This window comes from Cnephaeus nilssonii (assembly GCF_951640355.1).
Source record: "Cnephaeus nilssonii genome assembly, chromosome: 9".
In the NCBI taxonomy this organism is placed as follows: domain Eukaryota; kingdom Metazoa; phylum Chordata; class Mammalia; order Chiroptera; family Vespertilionidae; genus Cnephaeus; species Cnephaeus nilssonii.
The window spans coordinates 42,678,662-42,701,691 of NC_137080.1; the positions used below are offsets into that span (position 1 = coordinate 42,678,662).

Below are 23,030 nucleotides of genomic sequence, written 5' to 3' on the forward strand. Positions count from 1 at the left end.
GCCTACACCCCTCTGCTTCATCTTCCTTTCATCGCATTCACCTTAAGAACCCTGCATAAATCCAACCCTTTATCCCAGGACTGCATGCAGGGCACTTTATTCCACTGGGAAAAATACCACCGAACAGGAGAAGCTAGACATCTCTCATGTCACCATCTCCACCATGTTCAAAATTGCCTTATGCTTTTACTGTTATTCAATCAGTTCTCCAATTCTTCACAGTTAAACTTTAAAACAGTTTCCATTTTCTTGAAATCTCTAAACTCTCCTTTGCCCTCTTTTTCTCCTTTCAATACACTGAGAGAACCCGGAACCTCTATCCATCCAAAGCTAAATAAGTTCTCTTCTGTATATCATCCTCTTCAGCTTTTCCGGCGATGTTATGGTATCTAATATTCCATGTCTCTAGATTTTCAATCTCATTTCTACTTGCTCTTTCATCAATCAACTCAAGAAAAAATAAATTGTACCGATAGGAAAATAATTATAATGAAATGAACAAATAACTACATGACACTGCTTATCTCTCTTTCATTTCATCTCTGCACAAACTTTCTTTTTTATTCTCTGGCAGTTAATTATTTCTCCACACATGCTGTCTCCATTCCCTCAGTTTCAGTTTTTCCTCATTCACCTCCAACAGGCCTTCAGAAATCTACTCTTTGTCACAAAATACATTGGATTCCTCCCTAGCCTTATCTTGTTTGACCTCTATGCAGTGTTTAACATTGTTGATCTCTTCTTTCTCAGGACAAACCTTTTCTTGGTTTTCCAGACATCATGCATTCCACATTATCTTCCAACCTCTTGAAATGGTCTCTCTTTCTCACAGTTTCATTTGTTGAGTCATTGTGCTGTAAAATAGTAATTTATAAAGTGCCACAGGTAATTGCCTGAATATCTATCTCTTCACTCTACACCTCCCTAGGTGATATCATGCATTTCTAAGATTTTAATTACGCGAGTTAATAACTATCAAATGTGGGCCCTCTAGATCCATATTTGTATCTCCTTACTATCTATCTTCATGTGGATGTGCCATTTCAAAGTTAAGAGAGCCCCAACTTATGATTTTTCTCTACTCTATTTCTTCTGTTATCCCATAATTTAGTGTATCAAACCAATAAATCATCCTTGACTCTTTCCCTTTGATACACTTTTTTTTTTTTTAAATACTAGAGGCCTGATGCAGGAAATTAGTGCACGGGGTTGGAGGCAGGAACTCAGCCTGGCCTGCACCCTCTCACAATCCGGGACTCCATGGGGGATGTCCGAATGCCAGTTTAGGCCCGATCGGGCCTAAACTGGCATTCGGACATCCCTCTCACAATCCGGGACCACTGGCTCCTAACTGCTGGCCTGCCTGCCTGCCTCATCGCCCCTAACCACTCACTTGCCTGATCGCCCCTAACTGCTTGCTTGCCTGCCTGATGGCCCCTAACCACTGCCTGCCTGCCTGATCACCCCCTAATCACTCGCCTGCCTGCCTGATCACCCCTAACAACTCACCTGCCTGCCTTATCGCCCCTAACCAGTCGCCTGCCTGATCGCCCCTAATTGCTTGTTTGCCTGCCTAATCACTCCTAACCACTCGATTGCCTGCCTGATCACCCCCTAATCACTAGCCTGCCTGCCTGATTGCCTCCAACCACTCGCTGCCTGCTTGATCACCCCTAACCCCTCACCTGCCTGCCTGATTGCCCCTAACCACTCTACCTGCCTGCCTGACTGCCCCTAACTGCCTTTGCCTCAGCCCCCGCTGCCATGGTGTGGTCTGGAAGGACGTCCTGAATGACACCTGGAAGGTCATTCAGCTGTCTGGTCTAATTAGCATATTATGCTTTTATTATTATAGATATTTTTATTGATTTCAGAGAGGAAAGGAGAAGGGGAGAGAGATAGAAACATCAATGATGAGTGAGAATCACTGACCAGCTGCAGACCAGACACTAGGGATTAAGCCAGCAACCTGGGCATGTTTTCTCACCAAGAATCTAACTGTGACCTCCTGGTTCATAGATAGACACTTAAAAACTGAGCTATGCCAGCCTGGCTTACACTTCTTACAAAAAACAAACAAACAAAAGCAACCAACACAGCAAACCATACAATGAGCATACAACCTTGCTACCTTGGACTATTTCCACCTAAATTTTCCTTTCTTCTTGAACTAACCTGATCCTACAGTTTGTACTTGTTACTTACCTAACTCTATTTTTGTTTCAAGTTTCAATTTAAATGCCTATTTTAAAGTAAAACCTACCCTGAACCTTCCAGACTGAATGGTTAACTATTTTCATTTACCCTTCTATATGTTCCTGTGATGGTTAGTTGTATGTGTCAACCTGACCAGTTTCCTAGATGTTGTCTCCACCTACCATAAGTTCACTACAAAAGATATTACCCTGGATGATGTGAATGGGCCTCATCCAATCTGTTGAAAGGCCCTAAGAGCAGAAACTGAGGTTTTCCAGAGAAGAAGAAACATTTCCTCAATAGTATTAACTCCTCTGCCTGAATTTATAGCCTGCTCACTTGCCAACAGATTTCAAACTTGCAAAGCCTCCCACATTCCCATGAGCCAATTCCTTAAAATAAAACTATTTACATATATAATACATATATAATCTCTAACTCTATATTATATAAAATCTTTATATATAATATCTTACCTAATAATAGACAAATATATAAATTGATCGTACCTTTGCTATGCCCACAGCCAATCAGAGTGAGTGAGTATGCAAATTAACCCACCAAAGATGGTGGTTAATTTGCATACGAAGGCAGGGCAGGCAGCACCATGGCCTGCTTCGGGGGGTACGGGTCCATCGGGGCGGAGGAGGTCCTGCAAGCAGCACCAGACACCGCCCACAAGGTACCAGTCCTTCGGCCGGGGAGGCGGTGAGGTGGGCAGCGCCAGACAGCACAGGAGGGGTCCGGGTCCATCACAGGCCCCAGGAGGGGCAGCGGCCTGCCTAGCCACTCCCGGGGGTCCCTGAGACGATCGTGGCCCTGGGGAGGCAAGGCTGGACCCGCCTAGCTGCTCCTGGGTGTCCCTGGGAACAGCGCCACCCCGGGGAGGTGAGGCCGAACCCACCTAGCTGCTCCCGGGGGTCCCTGGGAACATTGAAGGCATGGGGTTGCTGAGACACAGACCGGGCCTCTGGCCACAGATTCATAGCTTCTCGGAGACCTAGGGCAGGGATTTGCCTCATCTGCAGAGAGACAGAGGTTCTGCAGTGGCCCCAAGACGCGGGTGGGCCCAGCCAGGGATCAAGGGGCATGGAAGGACTCCTGGCAGAGGGGCAAGGACCCTCACCCCTGAGGCAGGGGTTGAGGGGTGGTGCCACCTCAGTGGAGGGGTGCAGCACTGCAGGGTACTGGACTGACTGATGTGATTCAGAGAAGCTCCCAGTGCTAATGGGCCTCGCTCAGGCGGCCTTCACACTTCAGAGGCAGTGACTCCTGCTCCTGCCTTGACCCAAAAGCAAGCCCGCGGCACCCTGCCCCATGGCAGAGCATGCCTAGGCAGTGAGTGCGAAGCCTTCCACCTGCTCCGGAGAAGCGGGGGCAGTAAAGAATGGGGGGCAGGGGACGGGGAGAGGAAAGAATGTGAAGCATTCGCAATGAAGAGGTGCTCGAGAAAGAGGCTCGGAAGCCTGACTGGAAGGTTTGTTCTGTTTGCCGGGCAGCTGCCTCTTAGGAAGTGCAAAGAGTATGGCTCTGATGGCTTACTGTGTGCTGAGTCAAGTTCCACAGCCAACTGGAATTGGCCTCAGTTTCCTGGTCTGTAAAATGGATGAAGCGTGTCCCAGTGCCTTCACTGAGCTTTGATGGCCAATTGAGATACTATATAAAGAAAATGAGGGAAGAAGTGAGAAAGAAAAGGAAGGACGAGCAACACAAAAGAAAGACTGAAAGGAACCTGTAAACTCATTGTCACTTAAATAGGGAATATAGTCAATAGTGTTGTAATGATGGTATGATGCCAGGTGGGTACTAGAAATATCAGGGAACACTTTGTGAAGTATATGATTGTCTAACCACTATTCTGTAACTAATATAAAACCTGAAACCAATACAAAATAATGTTGAATGTAAAGAAATGGAAATTGGAGTGAAATTTTTATAAATTTCAAAGTTTAAATAAAAGCTGTAAAGGAAGGAAGGGGAGAATAAAAATAGTGTTTTTCATTTTACCACTTCATTAAAATGACAGTTGTCTTTATATGGTGCTTTTATACTTTTATACTTTTCTAAGTCATTATCTCATTTTAATTTCTGGGCAACTTAAAGACAAGATAATTATTCCGTCCACTATTCAAAGAAAGGAAATCTTGGTGTCTGGTCCTAATGATTTAATCGTCAAGCCCTTATTGTACAGCAGGGTTAGTAAAATTTTCTGTGCAGGGTCATATCTATATTAATAAAAGCCTTGGGGGTGATCAGGCCAGCAGGGGAGGGTATTTGGGTGCAATCAGGCCCACAGAGGAGCAGTTAGGTGTCAATCAGGCCAGCAAAGGAGCAGTTAGGGGGCAATCAGGCAGGCAGGTGAGCGGTTAGGAGCCAGCGGTCCCGGATTGTGAGAGGGATGTCCAACTGCAGGTTTAGGCCTGATTCCACAGGGATCGGGCCTAAACCTGCAGTTGGACATCCCCGAGGGGTCCCATATTGGAGAGGGTTCAGGCTGGGCTGAGGGACACCCTCCCCCTTGCACGAATTTTGTGCACCGGGCCTCTAGTTTTATATATAAATCTATATTTTATACATATAATATGTATATTTATGTATGTCTTAGATAATTACCTGGAATTTAATAATTTTCTGGAGAACTTTAACTGATAGTATCAATAGCACTCTCTACCTTTTTTTTTAACATTCAACATATATCTAATTATATCTTCAATATTTATATTTTATACAAAATCATAACCTCCAGGAGGGTGGGATGTAACTTTCTTATTGATCAGTATCCCTAGACTCTAACACAATTTCTAGCACAATAGAGTACATGCTCAAGATTTATTGAAAACAAATAAATAAATTATAAGAAATGTTTCATGTCTTTTTTCTTTTAATTTTTTGCAATACTCCTTGGTAGCAGTTATTATGCAATATTCTTTCCATAATATTGGCAAGTTTGCTAAACTTCCCTAGACACAAGTGGTTAAAGTTATACATTTATTTAATCATTTATTAACTCATTCAATATATATTTATTAAGGATGTGTTCTAGACACAAGATTTTAAAGTAAAAAAGTGAACTATAAAAATATCAATACAATATAAGCAGGTGTTAAAGGGCTTTGGTCTAAAAGACTTTCACAGATGGTTTATCATAGAATTGTACACTTGAACCCTATATAATTTTATTAACCAATGTCACCCAAATAAATTAAATTTAAACAAATAAAAAATAAAAAGACTTTCCCAAGAAATGCTGTAAAAACTGAATTTGACAGGTGGGTTGCCTGAGAACTTCATAGGCAAGAAAAGATAGAGTTACACACACAAACATGTAGAAGCCACTCCACCAGCAAGACAAGAAACTGAATTGAAGATAGTAAAATTCAGAGTTAAAATGGTGATTATAACTATGGAGGTATTATAGCTCCAGATCTCTATATCATCACATGCATTCCCAAGCCATGCAGTTTCTGGAAAAACCCTTTTTGTTGCTGTTTACCATTACTTTATTTATATTTCACTTGGGCTTATCTGAGACACATTTATTAAAATTTCACTTGTAAAGATTATTGTGCTGGATTACATATTATGCACTTAAACCAATTCTATTAGTGAGCAAACTTAAATTATCTTTTTGACAATGATTCTTTGTGCTATTGAAGTGACCATATTTTCTACCATAATTTTTTACACTGACAATTATCACAATAATACTTCTTGCTTTGTCCTTTAGCTATTTTCTGGGTTTATGAGTAAAAATAAGTTATTGAGGCCATTATTAATATTCCTATAGATATTTCTCTTAAAAACTAGCATGTACCAATTTGTGGGAAAATATTTTGAAACCAAAAGTATTGGTTGCCTTTGAGAAATAATATATAAATTCAAATATAAGAAACAAAGAAAATATTTTGGAAGCTACAGTAATTTTAAATTTTATTAGGGTGTTAAAATTTTCTTTTTTCATAAATTACAGCATACTATAAACATTCATATTTTTATGAAAAACATTACATCATTTTTAAATGTGTGCTATGGAATGTTAAAATCATGGCAACTTGCCATGCACAATCATGCACTTTAAAAATACATGCTCAAACTATTTTTAAGAGTTAGAATTTATATATAGTTTCTTTTCTGTTTGAAATCATATTGCTATCCCACGTCTGCCATCAGATTTCAGCCTGAGATATATTTTATATTTAAAAGTATTTTATTAAGTGGCCTGATTATATTTTGAAGCAAATTTATATATTTAAATTAAATATTTAAACTGTCTTGTGTCATGCATGAGTCTTTACACTTTAAAATATTAGTTTGCACTGGGTTATCATTAAAACTATTTTACAACTAAGCAAATCTATAAAAATATAAACAAACATAAATATAAAAAGAAAATTTCTAATAGAAATGTATCTATTATGGTGATGAGGGGTAGGTTTTTAGTATCTGCAATAAGGAAGGCTCCTCAAAAATCAATGTTTCTAAATGACTTTTTATTATTTTGACTGTGGAGATTTTTTATTTTTTACCTCGGGGAAGAAAAATATGGGTGGAAAAGGGTATGGTTTCATTTTATTAATTCAAGAAGTACAAATATGAAAAGGAAGTGAGAATAAAGAACATACATAATACATATACCTATAGGCTTCTTTTCAGGCAGATCATGTTAGGCAACATATGTACTGAAGTTGAGGGTCTAGAAATTTCAAAATGGTATTGTTTCATATTGTGGGGTTCTGGAAGTTATGTAGCAGGCACTCTGGGGATTATCTGATTCTATCTGGTATGTTCCTTTGACTTTCTATTGACTGGTCTATTAGCAATTTTGTAGGCGTAGAAGTTATCCTGTTAAAAAAATGATGGTGATGCAAATTATTTTTTGTCTGTAACAATGCGCATTTATTTCACCCAGTTGGGAAAACTAGTTTCCACCTGGAAAATCATTATCTCCAAACATTTTATTTTATTGCTTTAAATGATTTTAACCAGTTTTTCATTTATTAGCAAATGCATTTCAGCATTCTTGATTGTGTATACTTATGCGTGTGTCTGTTCTCCAAATTCTCCTTTGAATAATAAGTAAATAAAATCTCCATCGAGCTTTCAGTTTGTATTTTCATGAGACATGTTTAAATTTTTTTTTTTTTTAGAAATTATACGTTAGCATTTTTATATTACTTTCACCAAGATACCCAAGTGAATTCACCTGACAGAACAAAATATATTGGTTAGCTGGAGAAGTAGACCTATGGGGCTATTTATGCTAAGGCACATATTTTCTTGCACAACAGAGTGAATACCAATTGTCAATAGAACTTTAATTTTTCTGACTCTCCAATTCTCAATTTTTTTCTTCCTCTACTTCTACTGTTTGTTTTGTTTTGCTTTTGTTTCTAGATCTTGCCTAACTAGTAAATTATCCCAAATTGGTAACAGCAGTGATTAAGGATTTGGTTTTCTGATTTGGTGATCTCCATCAGATGGATGATGAAATCTATCCTCTACTGGGTGGAAGAGAACTGATAATCTGATTTATCAGTCTTTTTGTTTGCTTATTAGTTCAAATTGATTACGAAAGTGGTTCATGCCCACTGAAAAGGAAAACACTTATTTATATCTGAATCAGCAAGTTTTTATTTTTCTATTTACTTTTGACCCTTGGCTGAGGTAGTTGAACTTCAGCTATAAATGATCTATGTGAGTATGTATCACTGTGTCTGCAATGGAAAAAAAAGGTCTTGACTTCTACTTCCAGAGAGTATTAATACATAAAATTAAAGCATCTCTTCAACTTAAAAAATCACTGTTCTGAGTACCATATATAAATAAATAAGTGCTTAATATTCATACATACTTAGAAAACAATAAAAAACAGAATTTCTAATGCACAATAATAATGTAATAACCTCCAAAATATGCTTCACAAAGGCCATTTCCTACAAAATGGATAAAAGTGCAACCAGATGGCTTAATAATTGTGATTAAATAATAGACATATGATTTTACATAAACTGTAAATGTTATGTAATATACAAGGGGATATTAATTAAAATTTAAAAGACTTAGTTTTGATTTCTTATAAAAATGTATGTAATCTAAATTTATAAACATTATTATACTGATTTATTAACCAAATAAAGCTAAAATTAATTTTATTTTATAATATGTCAGCTTAAACAGATTATATATATATATATATTTCTACGATCATTCTTCTAAATATACATTAATAGAGATTAACTAAAAAAGGTTAATGACTACTCCTATATATTTGCATTATATTATTTTTTTCTCTTTCACTTGAAAGTAAGATTATATTAGGAATCCTAAACAGATAACTTTAATATCACATCTACTATTTTTCTTTAAAGTTCAATTTAAAATGTTTATTAAATGTAATATTTTAAAGCATTACATTTCTGATATTATAATACAATGGCTATTAAAAATGAACAATCTAATCATTTAAGTATCTAAGTTGTAAGTGATTTCTCTGTTATACATGTAAACATACTTTGAAATTTTGCAATGACTAAGTTAGAATGAGTTTGGAAATTAGCAAAAGGTTATTTGTTTTAGACTCTATCTCAAGAAATAATATTTTTCTGAAAGAGTTATAAAAACAGTCTTACAATCATATTTTACTAATAATGAACTTTAAAGGATATTCCTGAAAAGAGCATTATCACCTGTGTTCAAGGGGAAACTGAAGAATTTGTGCAGCTGCATTGTCTAAAGTTTTTAAAACTGAAACAAAAAAAATGCTTTAAATTCTAAATATCTAAAGAGAAAATGTTAGAGGTGATTCTTCGAAGATATTAAAATTATCTTTGTAGATTGGCCTTGGGACATTTTTCCTTTATTTTCCTAACATTCTGTAGGTCTCATGAGTCATATGCATTATTATCATATGAGAAAAAGAAACTTGTTTAGATTACAATGGTTAATATTCATGGGAAGAAAGAACTATTAAAAATGGGAGGGTGTTTTTACTATTTAAGTATTAATTCTGAGCATAAATGGGTTGTCAAAACAAATCTTACACATAATAAAAAGAGCATTAATTAAACAACCATGCATAAAAGACCATTAATGAAAAGACTACCCATAATGTGTGGCTGGAACTGGATTTATAATGCATTTTAACTTTTAAGCAGTACAAGAGAATAACCCAGAATATTTTAAATAATCTACAATCAGGATCAAATTATTAAAGACAGAAAAAAAATGCAATTGAGTGTCAGATCCTGGCATTAACCATAGGTAAACTGAATGTATTTCCAGAAATACAAGCATTCATATTGGGAAAATGGTTTAATTGGCTATAGAGTTTAGTAATTCTACTATTAAGCTCCTTATAGTAAAGATAACTGTAGGTACATACTGGGAGTTTATTACCTATTTGGTGTTTTATATAATCAATCTAGAAGATATATATCTATAACCACATTTGCCTGGAGAGATTAAATAAATCCCTAGTGAGTATCAGATGTAGGATATCATGCCAATACCTAGTTTATGCATCTAATCATTATGTTAAAGTGCATTGCTTTGATTCAACAATCCTTTATTTTCATTATTAATGCTGCTTTCCAATTCTTTGGTCTTTATTTGTTTTTGTAATAAATTAAAATGAAGCAGAAACTCATAGTGTTCTGAAAACAGTCAAGGGACCTACAAAGCAAACTAATTTATAGTGTAGCTTCTAAATAGCTGTAATTATACTATTTAATAAATGAAACACCTATTTTTAGAGATAATAAAATCTTTCCACTGAACTCCAGTAGTGCTATGGTGTATACAATAGGTTAATAACAATCAAAATCAGTATTAATTTGTTGTCAGAAAATAGAAAATTATAATTTTATTGCCAACCCTGAACTATTCTTCCACTAAAAGAGACTTAATATGGAAATTTATGGGTATAAGAAAAATAAAGTATATAATTATTCATAATTTAACTCCAGTTAAGGTAGCATGAATATGGGAGGCCAATGAAAGTGCTCATCAGCATGCACTCAGGATTTAAACAACTGAAGGCACTGCCACAGTCACAAATATTACAGCAAAAAGAGAAATTAGAGTTATTTCAGCACCTGATCCCTTTAAAACTAAGACATTTAGCAGTAATGTCCAATCTAATCATATGTTTCAAGCAACATTTTAAGGAATCTATTATATTCACTTTATAATTATCAACACCTACTAATAAGCTCTAAAGTTTATGTTGTTCTTTTTCCAATCTGTGAAGAGTTAGTGGAAAGGATATAAAAAAGTAAAGATGATTTATGATTTATGTTTTCTACTTGCAAATATGCCCGATGAAGTGCTAAGACCATTGAGTAGCAGAACAGTTTATGACCTTACATTTTATTTGCTTCTAAAGGGAAATAACAGTTCTGTGTTTTCTTAAATAAAAGTCTAAAGCATCAAAGATGGAAGTAGAAGTAAATAACAGTAAACCTTATTTTTATTTCTGATATAATGAAAGAATCAACTACCATGTGATGTCTTCAATCAACTCTTAAGATCAAAGAACAAAGTGATATTACTGCTATTTGGGTTTTGGAAAAGGAAAGGGAAATAAATGAATAAAAAAAAATTTAGCTGACCAAAGAAGCTAATTAGTATAAATTGTATTGGCAACTAAAGATCAGCTTCCTAAAAAATACATCACAGGGCATAGACCATTAACTGCCAAGGATATTCTAAATTAAGCTAAAGTTTCAGTGTATACATCTGTAATCAATGGACAATCATAGGAATAAAAATAATGTCTTTTGATATTCTAAAGCTGGACCCACCTCTAAAGGTAACAGTAAGCATGAATAATAGATCTTTCTTAGCCACAATGCCAATAAGTATAACTTCCTCAAATAATGTACAAAGCAGAGAGTCTGGGTTTTTTTTTGTTTTTTTGTTTGCATATTTGTTTTAGAAATACCAAAAGATGTTTTTAATCAGCTATTTTGGTAGAAGAGATACAATTTCATTGCAATTATTTTTGTCTAAGAAATTATCCTTTTTTTTTACATTATACTTTTTAAAGGACAATTTTTAAATAATATTTATCTCAGCCTACTTCTTTGTATCAAAAAATATGCCCTTCTTGATTTCCTTCAAATTGTTGCCTAACCAGTGGCTATAAACTTTTGCAGTGACAACTATGATCCATTACCCAGCACCTGACATGCCAGCTCAACATCACTATATTAACTGGCTTTCGAATTTTCTTTCTCCCTGTGGGGACTTCTCTCCTAAGATTGATGAGGTGCAACATAGTGTTTAAGCTGCCATCCTGAGGTGACAAACAGTAAGAATGGTCCCTGCACGGGATGGAGGAAGGAGGGCAAATGAGGGAGAGAACCACAGTGTATCCTGGAATAAAAGCAACCTCACACACTGGCTTTCCAAGGCAATTAAAACTTTGTTTCTCAGATTTTACATATCAGTCAAACACATAATTTATCCTTCAATTAAAGTCCCCAAAGCTTCACTGGTACATGTAGAAAACCCAACCATTAGAGAGAATTAAACTTTTGTCCCTCAGACATTTTAGAGAAGTTAAGATAAAAGTTGCTGCTCCTTCCAAGTTTAAATACATTGAGACTCGAATCACTTCTTATAATTCCCCAAATGGTATTATCACTTACTTTTTAACTATTGAATTCACTCTGGCAGAGCTAGGGTAATAAAACACATCATATTCTAATTTTCAGACAGCTTGATAGAACCAATGTTCTTAGTATAGATAAAGTGTAATGAAGCACTTTCTTTCCCATAGGAAAGTCTTTGACTCATATGCTCTGATGCCAACTAGCCTTCACATCTGCTGTTTCACCATTGATAGCTGTAACTTGGCATGCAAAACCAGTGTCTGATGAAGCAGCTTTACTCAAAGGCACCATTTTATGTCTTGGAATGGGAACATAGTAAAATGGTGTTGGGTTTCTGTAGGCCTTATGCAAATCCCTGTAATAAACATAGAATCAGGCCTCACATACAACAAATGGTGTGTTAGATGAGGGTAGGGAAGGGAGACAATCTTCTTGGTTAAAAATAATATCTTTACTATGCCAATAAATTAAATGCATAATAAAAACTTGGCTTAAATATTTATTTCAAACATAATGAATTAATATCAAAACCACATTAGATACTAATAAGACTATAACACATTTAAAACACCAACCTTATTTTATAAAAAAAATATTTCCATTTAACTTAAGGTTAACAATAATCCGTTACCCACAACCAATAGTTTAATGCTATTATTAAAGAAAAAATAATTTGCAAGAATTAAAGAAATAATATGGCTATAAAAAGCTTTGCTGAGATATATTTTTAGATGACTAGAAAAGGTGTCTGATGGAAAATGAAGAAAGTATCAACATGAACAAATGAAAATTTTAGTAATAATATTCATCATTAATCTAAACTACCTGCTCAGATACATTGCTGTTCAACTGCACAAAGCTTTTAAATTTTCTTTGACTCCATTAAGTATGAAGAAAATTTAAAACAATAAACTAAATTATCCACAAACTTGAAACAAACAAAAATTCAAAATAAAATTTATATTTATTATAAATATTCATAGGGTTATTACTTAATTAGTAACTTTCAAGTAAATTATCAAAAATAGATGTTGGCTTGGAAGCCTAATTATATTCTGTTCTCCATCATCCAAGTTAGAGCAGAATGTCATATTTGAGGAGCATTTTGTTTCAGTTTAGATCTATAGGGAGATGGATATTGAGCAATCACAAAGTGACACAAAGGAAGATATCAATTAGAATTGTGCATCAGTTTAAAAAAGTACATTATTTTTTTCCCACAACAAGGAAAGGAATGGCAATAGTTCACTAAATATTTTTGGATAGTACAATAAGCTCAGAAAAGAAAACTACATGAGTTCAAATCTCAAACTGTTGCTCTGAACCTAACAATATCTACCTATAGAGTAAGGTACTTCATGTATTCTTAATTTGTTTCCCATTATGTAAACACTAAAGTCACATGTACAATTCTTCAAGTCTAATATGCCCCCTTATAGGTTTCTTCCCCAATCTTTCAAAAAATTATTTCCTCCCTTCCCCCACACTCCATGGAAAATGAACATGCAATAAAGATTTATAAAGGAGAGGTGAATATATTCACTCCCTTGGTCCCATAGAACATATATTTTCCTCAATGTTTACTCAGAGACAGAAACAAAAGTTAGGATAGACCCCATCATATTTCTGTGAGATAGGAAAAAGCTCTAACTCTTCATCCTGCTACATGGAAATTATCATGCATACTTATTGAGGAACTAGAAGCCCGGTGCACGAAATTCGTGCACGGCGGGGGGTTGTCCCTCAGCCCAGCCTGTACCCTCTCCAATCTGGGACTCCTGATTGGAGAGGGTACAGGCTGGATCGGGCCTAAACGGGCAGTCGGACATCCCTCTCACAATCCAGGACTGCTGGCTCCCAACTGCTTGCCTGCCTGCCTTCCTGATTGCCCCTAACCGCTTCTGCCTGCCAGCCTGATCACCCCCTAACCACTCCGCTGCCAGCCTGGTTGATGCTTAACTGCTCCCCTGCCAGCCTTTTTGCCCCCAACTTCCCTCCTCTGCCAGTCTGGTCACCCCTAACTGCCCTCTCCTGCAGGGTTGATCACCTCCAACTGCCCTCCCTTGCAAGCCTGGTCCCTCTCAACTGCCCTCCCTTGCAGGCCTGGTCCCTCACAACTGCCCTCCCTTGCAGGCCGGGTGCCTCCCAACTGCCCTCTCCTGCTGGCCATCTTGTAGTGGCCATCTTGTGTCCACATGGGGGCAGGATCTTTGACCACATGGGGGCAGCTATATTGTGTGTTGCAGTGATGATCAATCTGTATATTACTCTTTTATTAGATAGGATAGAGGCCTGGTGCACGGGTGGGGGCCAGCTGGTTTGCCCTGAAGGGTGTCACAGATAAGGGTGGGGGTTCCCTTGGGGTGTGGGGCGGCCTGAGCAAGGGGCCTGTGGTGGTTTGCAGGCCGGCCACGCCTCCTGGCAACCCAAGCAGAGGCCCTGGTATCTGGAATTTATTTTCCTTCTACAATTGAAACTTTGTAGCCTTAAGCGGGTGAGCCCGGCCAGGGTGTGCGGAAAGCTTTGCTTCCCCTGTTGCCGCCAGCAACCCTGGCCTGCTCTCTCAAGCTCCATTCTGCCGCCATTTGTTTGAATTCGTTTACCTTCTATAATTGAAACTTTGTAGCTTGAGTGGAGGCTTAGGCCTGCAACAGCTATGGAAAGCTTGGCTTGCTCTGTTACCTGGGAAACCTTGCTCTCTGTGGCTGTAGCCATCTTGGATTGGGGTTAATTTGCATACTCGCCCTGATTGGCTGGTGGGCGTGGCTTGGCTGGTGAGCATGACTTATGTAGCAGAGTGATGGTTAATTTGCATATTACCATTTTATTAGAGAGGATGGTATCAGAGTGAAAATGTAATTAGATTATTTACTTTCAGCAAATATATATTCAAAGGTCTTTAAAGACAATTCAGGGAAATAATCCAAAAGAAGTTAGAATATGGTCAGCAGATTACTTTATGCCTCTGTCTGATATTTTGTGGGGTCAATGTTTCAGAAGATAAAATGCCCACCCTAATATGAAAGAAAGGGGAGCGGATGCATTGAATCACACATGTACACCTTAAATTTACACAATACTGTATGTCATTTATCTCTCAATAAAAATAAACAAAATAAAATAAATTCAAAAGTAATTTTAGATGATCTTTCTCATCTTTGAAAAGTATTATAAGTCAATTTCCTGCATATGCAAAAAGGAACTTTCAAAATGTCTTACCACCAATACAGCAAGAGAAAAATAAACACTTGTTTCAGAAAACAGTTTTCAGTGTGAAAAGTACACTAATGGATGCCATTTTCAGAATTTACTTTTCTAATGTGAAAATCTCTTCATAATAAATATATTATGTTTGCATTACCAACTCTATTCTACATAAGAACAAACGAGTAATGTTTTGCAGAAATTAAGAAAAATATGGGAAATGTAAATCCCTTTTAATTGCATGTGGTAAACTGCCAAGTTTTTACATTGTATTTGTCAACTCAAAAATGGCATGTTCTTTTGGCATTTGAAAAGCAAAAAGAAATTTAAAAAATTACTCAATCTTTCAAAAAATTATTTCAGGCATGCCATACACGCAATCCAGGCTTAGAAACCTATAATGTCACCCAGCATAATTTAATTTCAGAAGGCCATTGAACCTAGAAGCTCAGAATAAGTAGCAGATTGTAAAGAACATGTTATAGCTGTATCTGCCCTAATGGCTCAAGGCAAATGGTTTAGAAGTTTAATATGATCAAACATTTGAGGTCATGTGGGTGAGCCAAAATGACTAATGCACTTAGTTATTCTGAATAGTGATGGTTATGCCATGATGTCTTTAGCTATTACTTTTATTGTTGATACTATGAGTCCCTGGGTTATTGCTTTCATAATTAATAAGACACTTAACCTCTCCATGGCCCAGTTTCTTCATCTGTTAAATGAGCATAATGATAATTGCTTTCTACCTTCCTTAGGGGTTCCTGTGAAAATAAATGAGCTGGCATTCAGTATATACTTTGAGCTCACCTAAAGAGGGAGACTATGCACAAAGAAAAAGAACACAAAACAAACCCTCTTTGCTGCTAGGTACCAAAAGATAAACCTTTCCCCTAGATGGATCAATCCACTTGATTGAATTCCTAACACCATAATCTACACTTCCAAATAAGCTGGCTCTTAATCCAAGGTTAAAATGAAAATGCTATAGAATGTTACATATTTTGAAGAAACATTTATGGCTCTCTACAGAATAGCAAAATTTTGTAAGTAATCAAGCATTCATCCAAAACCCTCTGTCATATGTATTACATCAATTAATACAATATTTATTGTTCCAATGAATAACTGTACAGAATTTGGTAAAAAAGTGAGTTGCTGCCATAAAGAAATGTACATTTGAGCACTGATTTAGGCTCACATAGCAGATGGCAATGAAATCATTAGAAGAGGCTGGATAAACCGGAATCTGTGACTATATGGACAAATACTATTTTTTAAAGTGTGCCTAGTTGTATCTTAGAAGATGGAAAATGCACTAATAATCTTTTAGACTTGGCCAAAAAAATTATCCAGAAAAAAATGACAAATATTTAAGGTATTAGCTGGTTTTACATAGGAAATATTAGCTACATAAGAAAAGTAGTAAAAGAGATAGAATATTAACAATAATAAGAACAATAATGAAGGAGGCGCGGAGGAGGGCAAGAATGAAGGGAGAGAGGGAGAAATAAATTTAAAAGATCCAGGCTGTTTGCAAACATAATTTAGAGGTGATATAGAGTTAGAAATTGCATGGTTGGGTAATGAAAATGTTTCCAATCTTCAGTGTTCTAAGTAAGTAAAAGTTCTCAAAATTGTTCCCATATGATGTCAAGCCTTACTAAATTTCACATTAATCATGTTGCCTTGAAGTGCTTTGTTATGACCTTTGAAAAAATTAGGGCAAAACCTTGTAGATTTTCTCCTCTGGATAAAGACCTGCTTGCCCCAAATAGCAATGATTAAATCTACAGAGAGACACCTCCTAAAAAAGGATTGTGGGTGTGGGTTGTAGATTGATTATAAATGGATTCAAGAAATATTTAAAGGCCATACAGACTTAGCAGAAATGGTATTGGCAAAAGCACTGACCCTGGTGCAAAAGAAACAAAGTCTGTTCCAAATGTAGACAGTCTCTGGGCAACAAGTTTCCAGGAGTAGGACAGCTGACCTGTAAGCTAACTAAAGGTTTATATTACATGTCACTAACAGTTTTGTTTTTTTAAAGCAACATTATTGTGGCAATCAGTCACTAATAACATATGAAGAGTCTGTGCCAGGGCCTGGAGATCCAAGTGTGAATAATATAGATTCAATTCTGTCCCATGCGGTCCAGTGTAGTGCTAATACAGAGGAATCGAGCAAATACAGTTTGGTAAGTATTAAATTGTGTGCCATTCTGAGTACCTCATTTGTCTCAGCACGTAAGCATTGTATCATCTCATAGTATCACAGAAGAAGGATGAATACACCATAATAAAATATTTTGAGAAAGTGAGACCACATTCACATAACTTTTATTACAGTTTATTGTTATAAAATGTCTATTATTATTAAAGTTATTGTTGTTGATCTCTTACTTTGCTGAATTTATAAATTAAAATGTCATAGGTATGTATGCATAGGAAAAACAAATATATAGAGTTTGATACTATCTGCAGTTTTGGGCATCTACTGGGGTAGATGTAACATATCCCTCAGGGATAAGAGATTACTATATATTATTTGAAAATAGTCTAGAAAAGAGCTTCTAAAAATTGCTCCACAGACTTTTTTATTTTATTTATGAAATTATTTCATTTTCATGATAACAATAATCAGAAGAATGAATCAATTTAAATTATATGAACATGGTGTGATCTCATTTATCTGTTTTAAAATTATTTAAAAATGAGTATGCAATTGCTTCAATTCCAGATTTCCAGAGAATTTAAAAAAATTTTATACCCATTGACTAGTATAAGCATATAGTTTAACAAGCCACAATATGAAGTTGAAATTAGTACCATTTAGGTCTACACTAAAATAACTAAAGAAAAGTCATCATTTAATGTATCTTTTTAAGTTCTAATTTCAACAACAAGAATTCAGCATGTGATAAAGTTAACAACATAAGGTAATTGTCAAGTTAGTGATTTATCACTATGTGGTTTTTATTATGACTAGTGTACATTGCAGAAGCTTCCATTCTACAACAAGAAAGCCTATGCTGTAGGAAACATCAAATTGTTTCATGTCAATTTTCCCTGGGCGCTAGGAGCACACTAGTGTGTGAGAAAGAAAAACAAGAGATGAAAGAGTAACAAGTAAAGTCAATAACAAGGAAAAGTGAAGGCAGGCAAAAATGACACTGCAGAGAACAACTGAGCTTAAAAAAAAAAAAGGTAAAAACAGAATACTGGAAAGACTGAAAGATAAAGAAGAGGAAACTTTATAATGAGAAAGAAGGAGAATTTGTTTTCAAATTGATTTTCTAGAAATAAACCTCATTTGTAGTATATAAGAACTTGAACATGAGATAGTTGAGTCTTCTGCAAAACACAAATAAAGTTAAAACCCTGAAGGACTTGTGACACAGAATTAATCACTTTTGGTATTAGATCACATGCACTATTTTACAAACAACTGCAATAGTCCCTTGAATACTGTAATAATTTAACTGCATCACATACATATTCACTCCCTGCAAAGTTATTTACTCACAATGTATATTTAGCATTTTCAACAGTTGATTTTTTTTCAAAAAATTATAACTAATCTCTATTCATTCTAAATGTTAAATTAGGGAAAATTGATTTATTGCAATTAATATAGTCAGCACCATACTGATCATATTTAGTTATATTAAATATAAATATAAAATACACATCCAATTAAATATAATATACACATCCAGTTAAATATAAAATACATATCCAATTAATTATAAAATACACATCCAAGCTTTAATCTAGCTATTAGACCCCTCAGAGCAAGGACCATGGGCCAGGTACAGAAAGCCCCAGATGCCTGACAAGGGGCAAAACTGGGAAAACAAGAACCTTCCAGGGTCACCTATCCTCCCCTATCATGAGGTCTGGACCCCTGATCTTTCATATCCATGGTCAGGAGGTTTAGACCCCCTGCCCTTTTCCTCCCTAAAGAGAACATATGAGCCTCAGTTGTATTTCAGCTCCAGGCCCAGAAAGCAGCAAAATGAGACAGGTGGTGCCCTGGCTGCCACCAATCAGTGGAGACCATGACCCTGAAAGAGCACACCTGCAAGGCTGATGAATATTCTGGTGCGACCCTCCCTCCCCTGAGACCTCCCCTAATATTTCTATTTGCAAGAGAGAGAGGGATATATGCTCAGGACAAGGGACCCAGTTCAAGCTCTCCCTCCAAGGAGCACACTGGAGCCATTCCACAGGCATGTATCCTCTCACCCTAAGGGACCCCGTGAGACTGCAACCAGGGGAGCAATGGGCAGCAGTAGCTAGACCTGGGCTAACCCCTGAACTTTTCTTCAAGGCTCCCTTTTCTCTGTGTAGCCCCTTTCCTTTGGATATCCCCATCTCCCATGCCCCCCATTTTTTTAAGTAAATACAATTTTCTTTAATCACCGTCAGTGATTGCTATTTAGCCTGCCCGGGCACCACAGATGTTAACCTTTCACTAGCCAGATGAGAGATTCACTTTGAAAATAATTAAATTGTAAGCATTATACGTATTTGACTAAAAAATAAAATTTGTCTTATTCTTTGGGTATTTAGTGTCTTTTAGAACTCCAAACTAAAAGCTGATTTAGTTTTGTAAGAATTTTTACAAAAAAATTACATAATTATTTGGCAAAACTGCTGTTTTAAGTCATATAAAACCCAGATTTATGATTGTGGGGATAGTTTTCCATATGTCCAACTAAGCTATAATCGCCTTGAAAGTGAGAACTAGATACTATTTGCTGTAGAATAGCCAACATATAGTGCAATTTCTGGGACTCAATAGGCACTTGATGATAGAGGAAATAATTTATTTTATAGTTTATTTTATAGGATTTTTAAAAATCCACTTCTACTGCTTATTTATTTGGACTGCAATTGCATTTGTGTGAACAGAGAAGGAAACACAAAATTAAATTTGGTTTATTCTGGCCCAGTGAGATCAGTTGTTGAAAGTAGAAAAAATAATAAAGTGGAAAACGAGGCACTCTATGTGCCTGGAATTTTGTACAGCCACACCTTCCATTTAAGTGTTCCGCAGGATTGTCCCTCTGGAAACATTGCAAGTCCAGTGGGGTAGCCCATTTTCAGACTCCGTGCCACCCAGAATGTTAAATGGATGAATGTACAAGTAACAAGAACTGTTTCTGATTTTCTCTTTCAGCCCTTCTTTTCCTTCTTTTCATTTAGGCTTCTGAACAAGTAAACTTTGTCTCATCTTAACAAAGAAATGTATGTATGGAAATAGTCTCACATATAATCATTCTATTCTTCTGGAATAACCAAGACTTATATCAATTTTCAATAAATATATTGCATTATTTATTTTACATTTGAAGATAAAACTTTGTGGGAGGGGGTAGGAGAGACTTACCTTTAGGCAGGTTTTCCTCCAAACAAAATTAGAATACTTATAAAGCAAAAACTCCTTGCCATTTGCAGTATTGAAATGTTTTGCATTGATGGCCATATATTTTGTTGTATACCTGTCCATTCCTGAGGGATATGCTATTGATTGCTCCTCATGAATAACAGGGTTGCTATCCTCTTACATTCATTACTAGAGAAATATTTCTTTGTTCACACTCTATCATTTTAGCACATTAATTTTAGATAACCAGTAAGACTTACCTTGAAAAAGGTCATGGTTGCACCATCCTCGACTGCGCCATACTCTATCTTGGTTTGTTTAGCTAAATCATCGGCAGAGTCAATAGGGGATTCCATCCGCTCCACTGTCAGAAAGGCGGCTAAGTTAGCAGTATACGAAGAAATGATGATAAGTGTGAAAAACCACCAAATGCCTCCCACTATCCTGGTGGAGAGCGCTTTGGGCATGAGCTCAGAACCTAACAGAGATTTGGGGGAAAAGGTGAAACGAATACAGAGAATTTGATCAGCAGTCAGATACTTTTGGTCACAGTGGCAGAACGGAATCACTGTGTAATAAAAGCTTTAATCATTGATTGACATATTGCTTTAGTTAAGCAAACAACAACCGCTGTGAGTGCAGAGACCAACTGGAGTTAGTAAGCAGTCTCTCAGGACATGTGTGTGTAAGTATAGTGACAGGAGACTCAAGTTCTTCCTGAGACATTGTAAAGTAGCAATTGAATACTGAGTGAATAAACTATAAAAATAGAATTAGAAGGAACCATTTCTCTCGTTTATAAACCATACGTACAGTGTTTCATATTCTTGTTAGTTATGTGGATTTTAGAAGAAATGATTTAACGTATGTTCAGTAACATTTCTTACCAAGTTTTCTGTAAAGTTTAATTTCATGTACATGAAGCTCCTAAACATTGTCTATCCTGCCATTTCAAAAAGTAATGTTGTGTAAAAATAATTCCAATATCCATGTTTCTTGAGATACAGTAGTTTTAGTCCAGTTTTTATTTTAAAATAAGTAGTATAAAAAATAAGTAGTATATTATTTCCTATGTATAAAGAAATGTCTCCCATCACTATAGTTGCTTCAGTGCAAGAATCAGAATAAGTAGTTAAAGTGTCACAATTTTACTTTTACACATATATGAATATTTCTTAAATATATTACAATACATGGCTGGAGTTGCCTGCTCATGGTATTAATAAGAAAATGGGATCTGAATTATATCTTACTTTTGATTATTATTAATTTTAATTAATTTAGATTATAAAATAAAATCCTAACAATTTTTAAATTGAGCCTTATAGTTTTATACTTCCATTATGTACATTATTTACAGTCTTAATGTTGAAATGAATACATATCAGCATATATTAATTTTTATAAGAAAACTATACTAATGTATGGATATGTGTAATATATTACTATTCACTTTAAATCATTTTGAATCTATAAGCAAGAAAGCATTGGCTAAAAATTACTTAATTTTTAATAGGCTTTGAGTAAAATGGAATGAAGCAAAGATGGACTCCATTTGCTGATTTGTTTTATAGTCATATATTGAATATAATCGCTGATGCTGTAAGATAACATATCTTTAGAAGGAGTGAAACATACAACAAATTATTGATGTTAACATTGAAAAGAAGTAGTGTTGTGACTGGGATATATTCAAACAGCCCATCTTACACTGCAGGTCATCTTACTCTTGCAATTTCAGAACCAATGAACAAAATATTAAAAAGCAGACACACTTGGACATGACAGCCAACTCCAGCTCCAGACTCTGCCTACCACTCTGTAAGGAAAAAACGAAAGAGTACCTGTCCGTTGTAGCCGCTCCTAAGCCCTGTCAGACACACACTGGACACTGAAACACTAAATCCTCCCAAGACGATCAGCAGCTCTGGCTGCCCATCCTACTGTTTTTTGTGTTTTTTTTTAAACAACAACACCAAGTCAAACAAGACTGGGAAAGAAAAACACATTGGAGACATTTGACAAAAAATGGCCCAATTACCACAAGTTCATATCTTACCAAAGGACTTAAAACAAGTACCTCCTAGGCTTGTGAATCAGAGCCTGGTTAGGGGCTGACTGTCATGTACTCAAGGTAACGTCATGTCCAGCACTATATCCCACTAATTCCTGGGAGCTTGGCATCAGCCAGAATAGTATGGGTTCCTCTTTCATGTATCCACCAGCAGTGAAGTAGTTATGTGGCAAAGCAAACCTATATTTGAATTTTTCTCTTGGATTACTTGTTATAATTTTCGGAGATATCAGTTATAGTCTCATTTTTAATTGCTAGACTTCATAGATATCAAGCTCATCTTGTGAGTATACAAATTCTCTAAAACTTCCAAATATCTTTGGAAATATAGTGTAAACATATTTTACTTTTCAAAGTGGTAGCAAAAATATTAATAATAAAAGAACTAATATAATAATAACTTTATTATGGTCGGACCTTTATTATGCGGCTAATATACTCCAGAGCATTAAGGCTAGTTTTTAGCAGTGACTAGCAGTTTGCCTGATGGTTGTATTACCAATACTACTTGTAATAACTGTTTGTTTCAAAACAGGTTTTTATTCATTTTT

At 35.8% G+C, this 23,030-nt stretch overlaps 1 protein-coding gene across 4 annotated transcripts in view; it reads right to left on the bottom strand.

Moving 5' to 3' along the window:
* The window catches only part of GRIK2 (glutamate ionotropic receptor kainate type subunit 2), a gene marked incomplete at its 3' end in the record, with an annotated part of 560,517 nt that overhangs the window by 82,106 nt on the left and 455,381 nt on the right, over positions 1-23,030 (bottom strand). For all 4 annotated transcript variants that reach the window (XM_079779676.1, XM_079779673.1, XM_079779674.1 and 1 more), the window contains exon 13: positions 20,666-20,883. In XM_079779676.1, coding sequence (XP_079635802.1) covers positions 20,666-20,883 — 218 coding nt within the window. The remainder of the gene's footprint in view (positions 1-20,665; positions 20,884-23,030) is intronic.